General features: G+C 43.6%; 1 protein-coding gene across 2 annotated transcripts in view; it reads left to right on the top strand.

The window, feature by feature from the left end:
* MASTL (microtubule associated serine/threonine kinase like) overlaps positions 1-19716 on the top strand; it is a 260527-nt gene that overhangs the window by 228739 nt on the left and 12072 nt on the right. For both annotated transcript variants that reach the window (XM_085631754.1, XM_085631753.1), the window contains 2 exons: positions 7033-7146; positions 7224-7325. In XM_085631754.1, coding sequence (XP_085487880.1) covers positions 7033-7146; positions 7224-7325 — 216 coding nt within the window. The remainder of the gene's footprint in view (positions 1-7032; positions 7147-7223; positions 7326-19716) is intronic.

Here is a 19716-nt window from a genome sequence, read left to right as displayed (position 1 = left end):
GGTCAGGACCTGGGCACAGACAAGAAAGGTTCAGGGGAAGGGGCCTCACAACAGACCGCGCGGGGCAGGCAGGAGGAGCAGTTGCAGCGCAACAGACCAGGGAGGGCAGAAGGGTGTGGCAGTAAAATGGACCATGGAGAACAGGAGGAAGGGGATCGGGGCATGTCATGTGGACAGGCAGGTTGGAGGTGGCAGGGACAGGTTACAGTCATCTGACAATGCTAGGCAGGTGGGAGGGGAGTGGCAGCTCAACAGAACACTCAGAGTAGATAGGAGTGGCAGGTCCATGGGACATGGTGGGCACAAAGGATGGAGCAGGGGCATGCACAAAGACATCGGAGGGCAGGGGGAAGGAGAATAGGGGCAGCAAGCTAAGCACAGAGGCTAAGCAGGAGGTCAATGATGGGCCATAGAATTGGGCAATGGAGGGCAGGAGAGTGGACTGGTACATCATGCTAAATGGAGGGCAGTGGCAGCACATCAGACCATGCATGGCAGGAGGGAGGAGGCTAGTCCATGGATTCAGACAACAGAGGATAGGGAGGAGGTGGATGGGGCAGCAAGCTAACTGTTCAGAGAAGGTGGGTATTAGGAACTTTATTGTTTTTAAAATGTGTGTCTGTGCGAACTACTTAAAATATGAACAAGTATGCAGCATAATCTCACTTTTATTCAGGAAGAAGAGGACGTTTGTGACTGTGACTCCGGCCTCACTTGGCAGAAACACCCCCTGACCCTCCACCCCCCATCGCAAAATGTAATGCCCTTAAAAAGGGTAGGTGGACGCAGTGTTATATAGAACATAGTCCTGAGATCACGATTGAAAGTGAAAACTAGATATAGTATATGGTATAAACTATGCACCAAAAAGTGTGATATAAGATGAACCGGGGCGTGAAATATAATGTGCAATACATTGTGCGCAATGACAGATTCATTGGAGAGCGCGAGATAGCACAGGCACGAGCGCGTGCTATGCGATATGCGCCTTGGAGTGTAATATGCACAGGGCAGTGTTGTGTAACCTAACTAGTCTCTAAAGTTGTAATATAAAATATGTGCTGGGGAGTGTAACGTTGCATATGCACTGTGACAAAGATATGGATCCCAGATTGTAATATGTATGGCATAGCGCTGTGCGTTATACATAGGCATCAAAGAAGGCATGTTAGATGGGGCAATATAACCAGTGCAAAGGCAAGTGTGGCATGACATATTCACGGGGTGGTGTTACAGTACACATGGGCTAGAGAGTGTCATAGCATACACACTAGCTGGTGGAATACAACACAGAGGTGTGTGGCACTCGGCGGGCACTGGTGGGTGTAACACAGCATTGGGCTCAGCCAGGAGCACGCTGTGACTCTCAAGTGAGGATCGTCTCCTTTCCAGAGAGTAAAAAAAAAAAGTACTACACATCCGGCGGTGGATGTGTGTTTTATTAACCGTGAGGGTGGCTTCTTGCATAGTTTGGTCGAATTTTGGTCGAATCCCCTTTGAATGGCTTGGTGTGGGTGTGTATTAAATGTGCCCGTCAATAGCTACCCATGTTTGTATAAATAAACGACAAGGGTGTGTACTTGGAGAGTACCCACCAACGGGGGCGCCGGGATTAGGCACGGAAGGGCGTCAGACACGTCAGAGCTTCACTAGCGGTGTAAATACATTCCACGTGGATTCATTGTATGCATAGTCGCCTTTTAATGAATATCGCGCAAATTGTCATGGTGATAGGTACATACGGTTTGTCCAGCATGTCCTAGGTGTTTCTATAAATATATATATTTTTAAAATAATAAAAAACAAAGGCCGGCCCCGGGGGATGGGGTCCCCGGGACCATAAGTGGCCTGAGGTGGGGGGCAACGTAGCCCCACTCCTAAAGAATTAAAAAAAAAAAAAAAAGGCTATGACACGGGGGTTGGGGTCCCCGGGGCCGATTAAGGCATTGGGAGGGGGGGCCACGCCTCCCCCTTCCAAATAAAAATTTTTCAACAAACAAAATTAGGGTGCAGGCCCTGGGGGATGGGGTCCCCAGGGCCTATAAATTAGAAAAAGAAGGGGGGCCACACAGCCCTCCTTCTTAACAAAGTAAAATAAATAAAACACCGGCATCGTGCCGGAGGCTACGCCCCCTCCTTGCAGCACTCTGCAAACGCGCCCCCTGGCCAGTTGTAAGTTGGGGAATTGATTCCCCTTCAATACTGAGGGTCCCTGAGGGCCAACTAGCCCAACAGGTATCCCCAGTATGCGTCAGGGAGCTGCGTTGCAGACAGGTGTTCTGAGTCCACGCCCCTTTTTACACCTCTATGCAACGCAGCTCTGTGGCACTTACTGGAGGTACCTAGTGGGCTAGTTTGACCCTAGGGACCCTTAGGATTCAAGGGGACTTAATCTCTCAACTTAGAACGGCCACAGGGCGCGTTTACACAGTGGTGAAGGGAGGGGACGGGGCCTAAGGTGACGTGTGCAAACACGCCCTGTGGCGCGTTTTAAGAGGTAGTTTTAATCCTCTGCCCTATTATATACTAGGGGCTTACAGAGGAGGTCATGCTAATCACAGGGGGAACCCAACGCATAGTGTTCCCTAGTGTATGTAGGTGTTTTCACTGTATTCTGAGTGTCTTTTAACATAGCACTGGCTCTAGGACTGGTTAGTCAGACTCAGTTACCACCAGTATCTGTCTGAAAAAGTTGAGGGTACAGGATGATTTTGCAGCAAGGCTTCTTTCTGCTCTTCTGTTTGTTTTTTCTGCACATTATCCTTCTTCATGCACTTTTCTTCGTCTTTGAGGACTTCTGTTGCTTCTTTCTGCATTTCTTTTTTTTCTTTACTGTGCGTTTTTTCTTCTTTCTTCACATGTCCTATCTCTGTAGGCATAGTTCGAAATTAGCATTTAAAAAACCTTTGAAATTCTCTGAAAAAAAACATAGGTTTCGGGCACGTTATAGTTGGAATTAGCATTTAAAAAACCTTAGAAATTCACTGAAAAAAACATAGGTTTCAGGGGCGTTATAGTTAGCTGGACTTTTCACTCGTACAAAACCATTGAAATTCCCCTGTTATAGTTAGTTCAGCTAACTATAACTCGCGCGCCCGCAATGCACTGCTGATGACGTCACATATTACATCACTCATGACATGGTCAGTGACATCACTCATGACATCTCAAATGACATCTCAAATGACAACACTGATGACATCATCCAGTGAATGAGTGTTTTTCTGAAAATTACATAGGTTTTATATATGTATATCTCTAGGTCGATGGAAGAATAAATGGGTATATAAGTGTCTAAATGAATGATTTGTTTTTGAAAAATTGATTGTATAACTGACTGATTAAGTGTATCTTAGTGAATACATGGCTTAGTGAGTAATGTTTAAATATGTCACTTGACTCGTATCCAGGACAACATCACCGTCCAAAGGGAATCATAAGAAGTTTAGAATAACAGATGGCTACATACATTACCTATTTTTATATTTTGTTTTCCCGAGAAATTTCTATTTATTTGGTTCACATACCTTGTGTTGTATTTTTTATGTGCACATCATTTATTTTGACTAGTGTAGTCTTTTTTTTCCTTTGACTGAAAAGCATGCATTATTTGTCTTACCAAAGTCTTGTTTCGTAGGCTCCTACCTGTAACAACCCAGGAGATTCTTAGCTGTCTCCAGAGACCAGTCTTATTAGTTTCAATATCAATACACCTCCTTACAATACCAGCAGCCTGTGGACATCAGAGTTCTAATAAAGAACCAGAACGTTCACCTACCTCAGAGAAAGTGCTTACCCTAGGAGACATGCCGCTGAAGGAGACTGCTTTAGAATCGTTCACCTTCCTGTACAGAAGGCTGAATATATATATACATTAAAATGTTTCTAATCTTTGATGCTAAAAGGCCCAGGAATAAATGAGTTCCTGAAAACACTCCTTTCCACATAGTGTTTCATCATTCCTTATATTTAACTCTCAATACAAATTGTTTTGATGACTGCTCACATTCATTCAGGTAGGTGCAACTACTGGTACGAGTAAGTGGAGAAAAACTAAAAAACAAAAATGTCCAAACCGCAGCTCATTCCGAGGATCTGGCTACCCATTGGAACACACATGTATTAAATTTAAAAACCTAAAATAATCTGCTTCTATATATTTAAATGAAAGATTTAAAAAAAAAACTTGGACATCTTAAGGGAATGCTGGATTTAGGTAGGGACTTCTCTTGTTAACTATTTTAGCCCAACTTAAAAATATGTTCTGTTGTAAATGACAAAAAAATACCTACCCTCAAATTTGTTCAAACCAACTGTTTTCACCTCAATACATCAATGCTCATTTACTCCAGCTTGCTTACAGGGATATCTTTAAATATCAACAGCTCCTAATCCAGCAAAATCACATTCAAGAGTCCCTTACTTTTACTTTGCTTGTAGAATGGTAGCACTGTAGTTATTCATAAGTACTCTGTCTTATAGCTAGAGTAGAACACTGGAATCAAACGACAGACTGCATCTGGTGTTGTAAGTGTAAGTTTTATTTTGCTTGTTAGACATTTATGTACCATAGATTAGGACGATAATTATGAATTTATAGAAAATGCCCTAATTTTAGCTAGCGGTAAAAGGTTAACTGGTCTCTTTCCCCTGTCAATGGCTGTATTCTTGTTTCAAAAGACGAAAAAGTAAAACCCAACTGGTTTAATATAGTTCATACTGTACATAAAGAATGAGTCATTCTTTATCAGAAAAAAACTTTTTTTCATTTTAGGTGCAAATTCAGGTTTCAGTTGCTTCCGTTGAGGTTGATGTCTTGAATGTATTTATGCCGCACAATAAGATATTTGAAAAGTAAATATGCAGTACACTCTTCATCACTGCAGTTTCTTGTTTGAGAATGGTGCTTCCACACGCTTCAAGGAATGAACATGTGGTCAGCCCAATATGGTATTTCAGAAGACAGATAGTAGGATTTGACTGAAAGCAAAGAAAGACACAGTTTCTACAGGGTTGTTTTCCGCAGAGTATTTTACTAGGGTAGGAAAAAGTAGTATTAATAAGACGGCTCACATTTGCTTTCATGCACCATAAAATCATGACTTGGCAATGAATAATATTTCGAGTAATTCTGCTTAATATGTATATTTTATTTTTTAATTAACCACTGAATTCTTTAAAGCATCTACATCCATTTTGCGTCTATTTGTGTGATAGAATTTCAAAAATCTAGAAAACAATTCCACAGAATTAGGGGCATAAAAGATTGAAGTTGTTATAATCTTTATGAAAGAGGTCGCTTAAGCTATGTGTGACAGTTACTTTAATCTATTTCATTTTTATAAAACATGCATGTTCAGTTTAGAGAACAGGATACAACAGGAGGGAAACAACCGTTTTTCAGTCGACTCAAGAGGAAAATCTGCTAATAAGAGCCTGTCTCTCGATCCACTGAATGACATTGTTAATACCTCGAGTGAACAAGATATAGAGTCTTGATCACTGGCCAAGAATGGTACAACAGTAGCTGGAAGTGGGTGTCGGGGGTGAAGGAATAATCGTCCATTCAGACGCAATCGGAATGTATTGAAGACTAGACCTTGGCCAGGATGAAGAGATTAGATTAACAGTCCTTCTGAAACTGAGGAAGCTGTTCTGGAGTTTTTGCTGTTATAAAGGACGTCACAGAGAGGATCCATGTTTCTTGCCTCTAGTCCGATAACTCGTTGAGTAAGTTCTGTTAAACTGATATTCTGGAAGATGGAAAACAAACAGCTTGGACAGGTATTCAATCAATCAATCAATCAGGGGTTTATATAGAGCGCTACTCACCCGTGAGGGTCTCAAGGCGCTGGGGTTAGGGGGGGGGGGGGGGGGGGGCTCCGGATCAGTCGAAGAGCCAGGTCTTGAGGCCCTTCCTGAACTTGTGCAGGGTTGAGAAGCGCCTGATGCTCACCGGGAGCTCAAATGGCTCTGTAAACCTTTACGGACAAGGTAGAGGCCTCTGAAGTGTGAAATTTCTTTTTTTGGCACCAATGGAGAGACGTCGGATGATGTTGGTCATTGCAGCATTTAAGGCATTGATTGGGTAAAAATTTCTAAAAAATTAATCTGCTACAAACTGTCAATTCGAATAATGTTGCTCACATTTTGTAACGATAGTTCTGATGTTTACTACATTACCTTCACAGTGTTTGTATTACCCCTTTCTCCTCCCTTCAGTTTCTTCAGCCAGTTCATAGAACGTTTGAGACTGGAAATATCAAAGGAGCTGAGGTCGCCGGCACAGCCACAGCAAATAATCTCTAGTGTTATAACATCCAGCAGTACCCAGGCTATCTTTTATCCATTGCTTCTAGGAATAGTTCATAATCCGTGATTCAACCGACAAAAGCCAATAATTAGTAACACATTTATCTCTCATCACTGTAGGTAATGCAGCTAGGAGAAGTACCAGTGCTTGTATATTTTCAGCAGTCACCCGCACTACAATAGGAAATCTGACCACAAAGTAATGAGCTCCACATGGTTAAGACCTGGGATAGAGAAGCCACTGTCTCTACAACCTTTACCTCTGATATAGAGAAACCACAGAAATGTATCCATCCAAAACTCTTAGGGACTGCTTTCCAAAGCCAGAGGTTAAAAAGTTAGAAACTGGAACCTGTAGAATTATTACTACACTTAAAAAAAACACCGCACTGCCATTGTCACAAGTATGGGGCTAAAATCATTATACCTCTGTTGTATTTGCTACCTACCTGTTAACCTCAATTAAAAATACACTAAACTTGTGAATGCTGCATTCTGACAGGCTGTGGAATTTTTTGTATTTGAAAATGCACCAATTAGAATGTAAAATGTTAGCAATCCTGTTCCCGTGGCATTTACATTTTCATAGTGCTTTTTTGTGTGCCTATGTAACACTTGGCTATGGATACACCTTTGTCTATCAACCCTACTTTTAATAATTTTTGATTTACAACTGCAAAGCATCCTCCTCACACCTTTTGTTTTGTGCACCAATTGTAGGTCCTGCCGTGGACTGGTGGGCACTTGGAGTTTGCTTGTTTGAATTTTTGACGGGAATCCCTCCGTTTAATGATGAAACGCCAACGCTAGTATTCCAGAATATTCTAAACAGGGGTAAGTATTTTGCTTTTCAAAGGATATGACTTCACTCTCTAGTGGTTGAGTTTACATTTATGTAATTTGGTTTACAGATATTCCTTGGCCTGAAGGAGAAGAAAAACTGTCTACGAACGCACAAAGTGTAATTGAAATTCTCCTGTGTATTGATAGTACAAAGCGAGCAGGACTTAAAGGTGAGATTTTTTTGCTTTTTTTTTTTGTCCTAAAATATATAACCCACCCACTGTGCTTTATTTAAAAAAAAAAAAAAAAAGTTTGAGTAAGTAAATCTGGACTTAGGCATGAACAACAACCTATGTATTTATTACTTAAGGAGAGCACAACATATATTGTAAACCCTCTTCCTAGAGGCTCCCTGCTAAAACTGTGCCTCGGCTTTCTCAAGTTCTTCTATGATTATGACTCTTAAACTTTTCTGACTGGATTGCGTATAGTAAATGGGCATCAACAGATTTGGGAGATAGAAACGTATATGCCTAACTTCAATCTTCTGAAAAACATCCTCTGTAAATAACTTCCATGAAAAGGGGGATTGTGCCCTCTTCCCTGATGCTGTCAGATGTGTTGCTATATGGGTCAATGCCTTCACTATGGAACAGTCCTTAAAAAGGCTATATATTTGCTGTGTGTATCCCAAATAGTAACTTACTAAAATCTACATTAAATGAATTGCAAAATATTAAATAAAATTTTACTTAAATTGTTCACATTCAAAGGTTATTTATTTCTACTTTTTTCTCTCTTGGGTGTTTTTTGCCTGTACCCGTTGTCTTTTGAAAATTAGAATTTACATATCCTTGGGGTTATATGGAAGTAAATGAAACTTGTAACCATCAGCATCCTTGCATTTCTGCCTCCATGTAGACTTTACATTTGATTTTGCTTTTAAAGTCATTACAATTTTTCTAGCTCTGGAAATTAGAAGAAACATACCAAGTAGATATTTTCATCTCATTGTGGATGTGCAATTCATCTCCCAGCTGTCTCGCAGAAGAAGTTTTCTAAATGTACCTGGGATTTTTGTGTGTTAGTGTAGCCAGCTCTAAATTGTTGGCACCAGTACTGACTGACTGACCTGTATCTTCTTTTCTGGTTTAAGTAAGAACAAAGAGGGTGACTTGAGGTGGCAATGGGCGTCTGGCACATTCAACGTTTCAAAAGTGTGTAACATACACATTGAAGAGGATAGAAGGACACAGCCATGAAGGTGGTAGCAATTTAGGGAGGTGACCCGAAAGCGTTGATCCTTTTTTTTTTTTTTCGCTGCATGGAACTGATTCAGCCCAGCATAGTACCTCACTGGACCTGTTTAATGCAATTTGTTTGTTAAGCATGTATTTGTAATTTACTTTGTCCCCATTCCTCTGTGCTTGGAGAATACACAGATTTGACATTTATAGACAACCTGCACTGCTGGCAATATGGCTATGTGAGATAAACGCTCACAACTAATACATTTAGTGATCTGCAGGTCATGAGTTTGAAACATGTCAAGGTTGACATCAGCCTTCCATTTTATTTTTTAAATCGGTGAATTGAGTACAATTTAACTTGCTTACTTATGGGCGTGCATTTACAGTTTGCAAACATTGAATCAGTGGCATCTGAAGGGCTACATAAAAACGGTTAATATATATTAAAACAAGTTACTGCATCATTAAAGGAATATGATGTTGCAAACCAGTGCTTAATTTGTGCCGGTGCTTAGCACCGGCACTTAATTATCAGGGCCGGGTCTACGCATTTGCTGCGCACGTCACATCTTGATGATATAAAAAATTTACCTTACTGTACTCGCAGCGTGTTTTTCACGTCTCCGAGTGCGAGTGACTCGTGGCGGTTAACTGTGTTGCGGGCGGCTGTGAGACTTCTTAGTCACTTAGCCTGCCCTGAAGAGAAGATTCATATACATTAATAATAAATAATATGCTGAACATGGCGGCCCGGGCCATGGCCCTTAGTTCAAATTCACTCAGTTTTGCACTGTTGCCACTTGCCGGTGGGCGGGCAGGACACACACACTGACACTGATTTATTTGGGCAGGATTTGGTTTCTGATGGGAATAGGGGCTGTGCGCGCCGTAGCGTGCGTGCGCAGATTTTTTTTAACATTGCCACGCCGACTCAGCATAACCATCGCAGCTCACCACCACGAGTCATCATTGTTCAATTCAGTCCGAGTCCCGATCCGACCGACGAAGACATTGAGGGCAGGGCAGCCTGTGCTGTGCAGGTATCGATCAGCCAGGAGTACAGTACTGTCTTTCTGGTAGCAAGCAGCACCAAGCCGCCTAATCGTAATCAGTTATTAAAGGCAGTGCCGGCCGCCCACCACGAGAGTAACGGTAAGAAGTTAAGGAATAAAGTAAACTAACTTACTTAATACTAGTAGCTAAGAAGCCAACTAACTAGCGAGGCCACTGCCATTCTAATATGCGCCGTGCCAAAACCAACAATTATTTTTTGGGAGCGTGGTAGTGAAGGTCCGGTTGTCAGATCACTGGCGTAGTGAGAGGCAGGCAGGCAGCTTGCCTTCGGCGGCTCCATAAGATATCATAACAGAATCAGATGGATACGATTAATGGATGTGATTCAGATTCACTGAATGTCAGACCAGTGCCTGGCCTAGTAGTAGCCGCCGCGCGGTGCCCTCAGCAGCACACTTATGTGATATCTCGATCATAGGGCCTGACCGCGCCGCAGTACTGGCCTGCCAGGTTTAAGTTAAAAGACCAAGGCCCTGCCCGCCGGCTGGCTCGCTGATTTGTACAAGCATGGTGCGCAGCCACGCACGAATTAGGTTCCCACAGTTTCGGATTCACTTTCTCAGGTATGGTCACGTTACCGTTGTCTCACAGTCAACAAACTGCCCTGAGTAACCCCGGGCGTTGCCTAAAAGATGGGCAAGCAGAGGCATTCCCTCGTTCTAACTTCCATCAGGGTACAAACAAAAAATGATGTATTAGTCTGAGTTGAGTTACTAAAATCATTAATTGATGATGGTCGGTCGGTCGGTCCTGTAAAATAACGCTCCGTCCGAATTTCTGAGGCGTCGCGTCACGTCACAGTGTCACACGGTGCCGGTTGTCGGATTACCATTGTGGTAGCTCTCCTCCGGCTCCACAGGATTCAATGATTCACTGGCTGCCCGGCCTAGTAACCGTCGGGCTCACACGCCGTACACTTCTATCTCGATAGGGCCTTCCGGGGTTAAGTTAAAGCCAAGGCCCTGCCCGTCCAGCCCCTGACTTGTCAAAACATGGCACGCACCGAGCACGAATTAAGTTCCCTGTAACCCCTTGCGTAAAAGAGAGGCAAGCGGCATTTCCTCTTCCATCCGGGTACAATTATGTGTGTGTGTTTCTTGCTCACAGAAGGTCATGAACCAATGGTCCAGTCCAGTAAAACAAAAGGCGTCAAAAATCTTGACTGGAATAAGTAAATCCAGCGCTTGGCATGCGCTCCAAAACTTTTTTTTTTTCCAAGAGAACTTTTAGGCTCACTTGCCCAAATGCTTGGCGGGATCTATATCCGTCCTCCTGCCCGGCCCTTTTCTAGATTTATTCAGGCTTTAAAGTGAAACCTTGTGCACGCACAGGTCGGAAATTACGGTCTCGTACCCACGTACGGCCAGTGATTGATAGCAAATTAATCATGATTACGGGGGAGTTTATCCCCCCTTCTCTCCTATGCCAGCTTTATTTCCATAATTAAAAAGTGACAATAGAAAAGAGAGGACAGGTCTAAATGTAACTGTCCTGTCATAAACAGACACTGCTGTACATTTCAAGATCAATCAAATTCAGGGAAATGCCTTTCCTTTTTGTTTTTTCATTTTCAAACAATTTTAAACCAATTTAGGTATGTGTACTACATTGTATTTCTGCATTGTGGCCAGTGGCAGAATATATACTAATTTCACCACAGTGACTTGAGCAGGGGCAATACCACTGTGAATATTCACCAGTTATCATTCATATTTTGAGCTGCCTTTCCGAATTCAGTGCTCTTTGCCCAACCACCAGCGAGGGAGGATGGGTGGGGAGGAGGGGGACACATGTTTTTTTGGGGGGGGGGCAGGGGAGATGGGAGGAAGGGGGCGGGTAGTCGGATTATTTTCGATTGTCTGCCAAGCAGTACCTCTTGGTTTCAAGCTGCCCACGTCTTTTTATAGGTTAACAAGGCCTATTAATGTACAGTTTGGTTCCCGCGTGTAACATGGACGCCTCCTTAATGAAGTTCAAGACTGCACTGTCTTCAATCCACCTTATGCTTTTTCATTCACCACCAGACACTCACTGCCCCGTTATCTCACCCTTGAAGTTTTTTTTTTCAGGAACAGAAGTAGGGCTTCTAAAAAGTAGTTTCATAATAAAGCTGCATTTATTTGCTTTTTTTACCGTTTGAATCCCTGGTGAACCCAGTTGTTTAATGTTATGCTATTAAAAGAGTATTAATTGGGTGTTTGCACAGTTGAATCTATTTTGTCACCATTTGCACTGATGGCACAAAACAAAGGGAGCCACTTGGAAGGGTGTTCCTAGGGTTGCAGTCATCTGTCACCAGCCAAGAACACTAGAGGTGGAGAATGAAAATCCCAGATCTTATTACCTTGGATAGTACATCAAAGAGTAATGGCAATATTTTCCCTACGAGAACGCCTGTTTTTCTCTTTCACATATACGGTGGTGTTGTGTAAAGGAAAGTGCTGTTACCAGACTGATTTTCTCTAATAGCAGTTATAGGGGCGAAGGGAAATGCTATATTTCTCAAAAAAACACACATACAGAATTTTGAAAATGTTTGTTCAGTCACCTAATCCAGTATGCAATATAAGGGGAAAAAGGGGATTGCAGCCGTCTTAACCTGTCCTATCAAAACCTAACTATGAGGAATGCTCCTTTGCTGATATTCAGATCGGTTATTACATCTGATGTTTAGCAGTCAGTGCCAGTTGAGGATGTGGTGGAGCTAATAGAGTAAGTGGGTGGGGCAAGTGGAGGAAATGGGTGGAGCTGTAGAAAAGTAAGTTTGGCTTCCAACAAATATGTGAGCACCTGCACTTCATATTTTACAAATTAAGCACTGTTGCAAACTAAACTTACAGTTCACTTGTTGTGAATCTTGCCAACTTCCACAACACAGAAAAAACATATTTAGTGAATATATAGGATTTGTTCCTATATTGTTTGGTCTGTAATAACTTTGCCATGCTCCCAACATTTTCTCAAACTTACTAGGGATATTCTGGTTTGAATAATCGCCTTTCTGTCACGTGCATGATAACATTTCATAGTACAATCTGTCCTGTGTAGGGCACAGGTGATTTCCCCAGTGTCGGCCAACATCTCTCATTGCTGTTCTAACACCAAAGTAGCATATAGTACGTTTATTTCTAGTTAAGTCTACGTTAGTTGGAATCTCATACAAGGCTGCTTGTAAGATCTTTAAGATCTTTAGTTCGCATTACAGTAGCCTCCTGATCTGTCGACTCTAGATCTCATGTGTCTATCTCCATGAGCTCCTGATGCGCTTTAGGCAGTCGGATCTCTTGTTAGTTAGGTTTTGTAAATGGTCAATATTGCTGCCTGTTCAGCTATCCGGGCGAAATAATGTTTCTCTTACAAACTTCTAGCCACATATTCCTTACCTTCTGAAAATTCCCCAGACGTCAAACTAGGTCCGTAAAATTTTCAGAAGTACCACTATTCGCAAGTAGGTGGTGCGATACTGCTCCACACTGCCTCTATTCCTGTTTGAAAATGACAAGTGGGACCTAGATAGGCGCTACTGCTGTGCGCGGACATCTGTACCTTATTTTCTGACCCACCAGATGCAGATCCGGAGCTCCCTCTGGTCTCTTTGAGACACTAGCCTTGTATTTGTTACAAACTTTTTCCAGTGTGCAAAGGATGTCACCCCCTAAAACGACAGGTTTCAAGCCTCGTAGAAACTGTTGCAAACAAATGTCTGACAGATCCCCATCAGGTGTGCCTGTGGTGCTTAAGGTTGCGCCAAGACTTCAAATCCCACTGAGACTGCGCATCAATAAAGCTGAAGGCCATCCGGGACCACAAGGCAAAACTTTACATCGCCAAGCACAAGAAAACTCTCCACTGGGACTGCTCGAAGTCCTACTCCATGTCCAAGGTTCGTTCTCACAGTCGACTGATCTGCTGCAGAAGTATGTCTTTGTCATGCTATAAGTCCTGGGGCAAGCGTAAAAGACATAAGTTGAAGTGGGATTCTGTTTTCTCACACCACTTGAATCACGTCAACTTTCTCGATCCCATTACAAAGTCAGCAGATCCTCCCTGATAGGCATTCCCTTTGATGGGACTCGCCTATTCAGGGACAAGGCTGATTCTGTTCTTAAGCATCCTAAGGAGAGCAGAGCTACCGCTTACTCTTTGGACCTTTAAGCAGCACCAGCTGCAACAGTTTCTCCACCCCGTGGATTTGGCCGAGATGCCTAGCAGGTCCTCCCAACATTTCATCACTAACACAAATGGAGTTTGGGCTCAAGCACCATTTGTATTAGTGAATTCTCTGGCACCTCCAGACTTGGACGACCCTCCTCTCTTCTTTGGGGATCGCTATCGATGTGCCAAATCACACCTTAATCCTTCTCAGACACTCCCTTTTATCTGAGCCATTCTGGATGCAGTTCGCTTTCGGACCTTTCAGTCCAGGATTTCAGTGAAGCTGAGTCTGATGCTTCTGAGACTGGTGGCCTCCTACATCCTGCTGGTCGAGCACACTAGATGGCATATGCGGTCCTGCAATGATATCTCAAGTCTCAGTGGGCCCAACATCAAGGGTACCTCTCAGACCATGTTCAGATTTCGGAGGAGGCTGCAATAGATCTTCAGTGGTGGGTACTGGCCGCAAGTGGAACAGCAGCACACCCCTATGCCTTTCCCACACAGAGCTACCAGTGGTGACCAATGCATCGTTTCTGGGTTAGGGTGGCCATTTGGGAGAAGTGGAAATCTGAGGCCTCGGGTCTCCAGCTGAGTGCCGGCTCAATATCAACCTTCTGGAGTTGACAGGCCATCCACCTGGCATTAAAAGCCTGCCTTTTGTGCATCAGTGGGAGGCTAGTACAGGTGCACACGGACAACATCGCCGCCAAGATGTACTGCAACAAACCTGGTGGGGTCATAGACCCTATGCCTGGAGGCATTGCACCTCTGTAAATTGCTGGAGCACCAAGACATCTTCCTGGTGGTGAACAACCTGGCAGGCTTATTGAATGCTAGGGCAGATAAACTCAACAATGCCCTGTGGTTCATGAGTGGGAGTTACACCTGGAGGTGATGCAGAGATTCTTCCGCGAATGAGGAGAACCATGGCTCGATCTGTTTGCCACTGCAGAGAACATGCAATATCAGTACTTCTGCGCATTGGCATTTCCAAGGTGTCTCTTGCTCAGATATTCATTCCGCCTCGAGTGGAAGCTTGGGACGTCTGTATTCCTTTTCGCCAATACCATTCCTGCCCGGCGTTCTCAAGAAGATCAGTGCAGACCAGCCCCAAGTTGTCCTAGTATCTCTGGACTGGGAACAGATTGTGTATATCCTCCGATCAAGATTTGATTAAAAATGTATAAAGCGCGCGATTGCCCAATGGCGTCTTGGCGCTGGGTCCGATGCACAAAGGATTCCTGGACATAATAGTGTGTTGCCTTAACAGGTGAAAAGCCACGTTTTTACGGCTTTTCTAAACCGCTAAAGTGAAGGACTGCTTTTTATCACAATTGGGAGGAGATTCCAGTTTTTCTTCTCCCTCCCCACCGCACCTGCTTAAACCTAGGGACTTGTATAAGATTTGTGTGGGCCTAGCTCAGGCTTCTGGTCGGCACATACCATTTCAAGTGTGATCTCAAGAACTGTGGTCCTAACCCATGCAAGGCCTTAAAGGCCAGGCACAGAGATTTAAACCTAATCCTTTTATCCATGGGTAACCAATGAAGGGCCCTCAATCTATGTCCAACTGGCTCATATCTGGGAATATCGAGGACCAGCCTTGCAGCAGCATTCTGCAGACACTGGAGTTTTGAAAGATGTTGGGCTTGGATCCCTGCATACAAGGCGTTGCCATAATCCAGTCTGGATAAGGCCAAAGCTGTGACCAATGTTTTACGTGACTCAAGGGGAATGAACGGGCAGACTCTTCTAATCATCTTTAAAATATAACAGATGGTCGAAGAGAGTTAGTTTATCTTGGCGTCGAAAATCAATTTGTTGTCAAATAGGACTCCTAGATTTTTGACCTTTCCCACTGGTATTGGGCAGACGCCAAACCTGGCTGGCCACCAATTAGGAGACCAAAAATCTGTCTTTGATCCCAACAGCATAAACTCGGTTTTGTCACTGTTCCGCTTCAGGCAGTTTGGCTGCATCCACTTATCTACCTGCGTCATACAGTCATTGAATTGCTCAGCTGTTTCCTTCAAGTTGCCTGTAACTGACACCACTATTTGGGTGTCGTCCGCATACGATACTGGATGAAACCCATACTGCCGAATAATCTCTGCCAGAGGAGCAAGGAGACTTTAAGAATTTGGATGTAAAATCTCCCGGTTTAACCGAGAATGATCTGTCTCTTAGAAAAGATTGCATGAACATGAGTGCAGAATCTTGAAGCCCCAATTCAGCTAACCGAGCACAGAGTATCTCATGGTTCACAGTGTCGAAGGCCGCCGAAAGATCCAATAGAATCAGGGCGGCCTTCCCTCCTGCATTTATTATACTCTTCAGTCCCTCTGTTATAACCAATGGAGTTTCTGTTCCATGCTCTTCCCTGAAACCATATTGTGATTGGTCTAAAAAGTTTTTAGATGTTATAAATTCTGTCAATTGGTTATTTAGCAGTTTTTCAAAATCTTTAGCTGGAAATGGGATTCTGGATATTGGCCGGTAGCTGCGGAGTTGTTTTGTGTCCAGATTCACCTTTTTAGGTCTCGCCTGAACCAGCGCATGTGCTGGTCTGGCAAGACTTTTTGTGAGGGCTCAAAAAAGTGCTACCACTGTAGCCTAGAGCTACAGTGCATGTGCGTGGGCGCGCGCGCGCCTCACTTTCGTGGCCGCACGGCCGCTTTGATGTTCTCCGTGAGCCTGTTTATTACTTCTATGTAGTAATGGTGGCACCCGTGCGCCGCCATTACTACAGAGCAGTAATAAACCGAAACAAGCATTGGCACAGCCAATACGTCTCGCTTTTGGGACCTTATAAGTATTTAGTTTTACAACTGTTGCATGGCTAAACACTTATAAGGTCCTAAAAGCGAGACCTATTGGCTATGCCAATGCTTGTTTTAAAAGTGGGAGCACCGATGCTGTTTTCCATGTGTCTGGGAATTTATTTGACTGAATTAACTCAGTGAACACAAGAATTAGTTGTTCGCTAAGAATTTCTGAGAATATGTGCATCACTTTGGGTGGGCATGGGTCTGTTGGACCCCAGGACCTAATGTTCTTTACCATCAGACTGATTTGTTCTGCCGAGGGAGGTAAAAAGCAGAACCCAGTTTTGAAGTAGAAAAATCTATGCCCTGCTTGAAGTCATTGACTAAATTGCTGGCGTTATTATTACTCTTAAAAGGTTCATATACTGATGTAACTTTATCTACAAAGAACTTTCCGAGAGTATTGCAGAGTTCTGTACGACTTTCCATTTGTTTTACAGCAGGAGGATTTGCTAGCTTTTTGTAGCGAAAAGCTCCTTGTAAAAGTTCTTGGCCTCACTTATTTTTGGTGTATAAAAATAGCTTTTTTTCCCTATGAGCAATTTTTTATATTCCGCCAGCATTCGTGCATATTCCCTTTTCCTATCTTGGTCTTAGTTTGTTCTCCATTTCCTTTCGGCCCTTCTGCAGATTTGTTTTTGTGTCCTGAGTTTCTCCATGAACCAAGGTTCTGACCGATTTTTCCTCCTAGAAACAAAACTTTTTGTAGGGGCTACAATATTGACCGCGGACTTAATCCATGAGCAGAGCCTATCTACGGCCACATTGCTGTTAGGCCCTGCTTCCGGTTTAGTACTAGCAAATAAATCCTGTAGCGTAGGAGCGTCAATATTGGCCCAGTCCTGATAGGTAACTAGCCTGTGCTCATTTATGCAAGTTTGCTGTTCCTGATCTATAGTTACAGAGAACAATATAGTTTTGTGGTCTGACCAAGGCACAGGTATTATTTAATCAATTTTAATGTTGGAGTTGGAGGAGAAAATCCCTTCCAATGTGTGCCCGGCCACATGTGTATCCTGTTTAACAACCTGATCTAGACCGAAACTGGCCTTCGCGTCAACCATAAAGGTCGTATTGTTGTCGGCTAGTTGTTCTAGGTGATCATTAAAATTTCCTAGAATCGTAAAATCGGGGCAATAAAAGTGGATTCTAGGATAGGGCTAAGTATATCCAGGAGAGGAGTCCGTGCTCTATACTATAAAGTATTAGACCTTTTAGGGAATGATTACTGTCAGGTAAAACCTGAAAGGATAGAAATTCGCAATCATGGGAACTACCTGCTGTTCACCCCCTTGTAGCTCTTCTCTGAAAATAATCGCCAGCCCCCCTCCCCTCTTCCAAGTTCTGTCTGCTCGAACAGTGAAGTAGCCGGTTGGGAGTGCTAGTGCGATGTCCACTTCTGAGGCCCTATCTGCCCAAGTCTCCGTTATAAAAGTCAGGTTCAGTTTATGAGACTCCATAAATTCTGCCACCTCTGTGTTGTGTTTTACTAACGACTGTGTGTTAAGTAGCATCGCCTTAACGACCTTAGTAGCCTTCTTAACTCGGGGGGGCGGGGGGAACACCTTGGTTGTAGCGCATTAATTTTTGTATGATTACATGTCAGTTTACAATGCTCACACTGCTTGGTCTCAGTCTGCATGTCTAAGAGTGGACATTCTGGTTTACCCTTGAGCATATATAACTCGTTGCGGGTGTACGTTCTACCAGGTGATCTAATCAACAAAAATGCAGGGGTTCTGGCCCTAGGCCCGGGCCAGGCGCAGACGGGCTTGCCTTTGGAGCGCCCGCTGTGCGCTTCCGCTGCACGTTCGTTCTGGCATTGGTTTATGAAGAGTGAGCAGCGGGAACAACTAGCCCGCTCACCCGCCGGGAGTAGCAATATCCCCAGAAGTGTGTATGGAAGCTAATGCCCAGAAATCACGCTCCGTTCAATCGGCACTTGCCGTGACGGACCGGGGTGCGGGCAGGAAGAGCAATGAAGTCCCTAATGAAAGTGCAGAGTGCAGCAAGAATAAAAGCAGTAGCAGTCCTATTTTTAAGACATCAATAGTAAGCCTGTTTGACTAATATAAAATACCCAGTGCAGTCGGTATAAGAATATAAAAGTAATAGCAGCCTTATTCTTAAAACCTAAGTATCATGCCGGTTTTAAACAAACATCAATTAGCAGCACAACGGAATCCTACCGTGTCGGACTTAACGTCCATTCTGGCTTTGGTTTATGAAGAGTGAGCAGCGGGAACAACTAGCCCGTTCACCCCCCGGAAGTAGCAAGATGCCCCTCCAGGAGGACCTGCTGTCGCAGCACCAGAGCAGAATCCCGCACACAGGCCTTTGCACTCTCATGCTTTGAGATTGACAGTGACAGCTGAACACTTCCGACCTTCCTCTGGAGGTGGTTGATGTTATCTTGGTAGCCAGATGACCCTCAACAAAATTGTATACGTCTGTCATTGGGACTAATACGGGTTTGGTGTGGCACATGTCAGATTAACCCTATCCAAGCCAAGTTGTCTGGCATTCTGATGTTAGCACTGACTCTTGCCTGGCAAGGCCTTGCTTTCAGTACTATTTAAGGTTATCTTTTAACTGCCTTATAGTTGCCAGATTAGCCCTCGTTGTTCAATCACCGGTTGTGATGCAATATTAAAAGGGCTGCAATACATGTTACCCCCTTCTCCATTTGTCATGCCCCAATGGGATCATAATCTGGTCTAGACCTACTTAGTGTGCACTCCGTTCAAACCGTTTCACAGCTGTCTCTTACGGCTCTTTATGATTAAGACTGTCTTCCACATTGCCATCACCTAAGCATGGCGTGTGAGGGAGCATCAGGCTGTATCAATCCACCATACACTTCCTTATTCCCAGACAATCTGGTTCTGCAGACTCTGGCCTGTTTATTGTTGAAACTTATAACAGCATTTCATGTCTGTTAAACTATCACCCATTCGGCTTTCGCTGTTCCATATCACCCTTCTAATAGGAGGAGAGACTCCACCACTAGGACCCCAAGAAAGCACTGACCTCATATATAAGATTGTACCACAGAACACCAGGTGGACTATCAGTTCTTTGTGTGATTTGCTGTAGTGAAAAAAGGCACAGGTGTGCAGAAGCATACCATCTCCCACTAGATCGTGCTCGGTTTTAAGATCTGCTAAGCATTGACTAAAAGATATAGAAAAAAATGGTCCTAGACTTATTTCAAACTGCAGTTTAGTTATGAGAACAGTTTAATTATGAAAACATTCATTTTTCAAAAACCACATTCAGATACGTATATGTTCAGCATCTGGTTATTAATGCAC

Source organism: Triturus cristatus, chromosome 10, assembly GCF_964204655.1.
Source record: "Triturus cristatus chromosome 10, aTriCri1.1, whole genome shotgun sequence".
Taxonomy (NCBI): Eukaryota; Metazoa; Chordata; class Amphibia; order Caudata; family Salamandridae; genus Triturus; species Triturus cristatus.
This window is presented reverse-complemented; position numbering and strand designations above follow the sequence as displayed.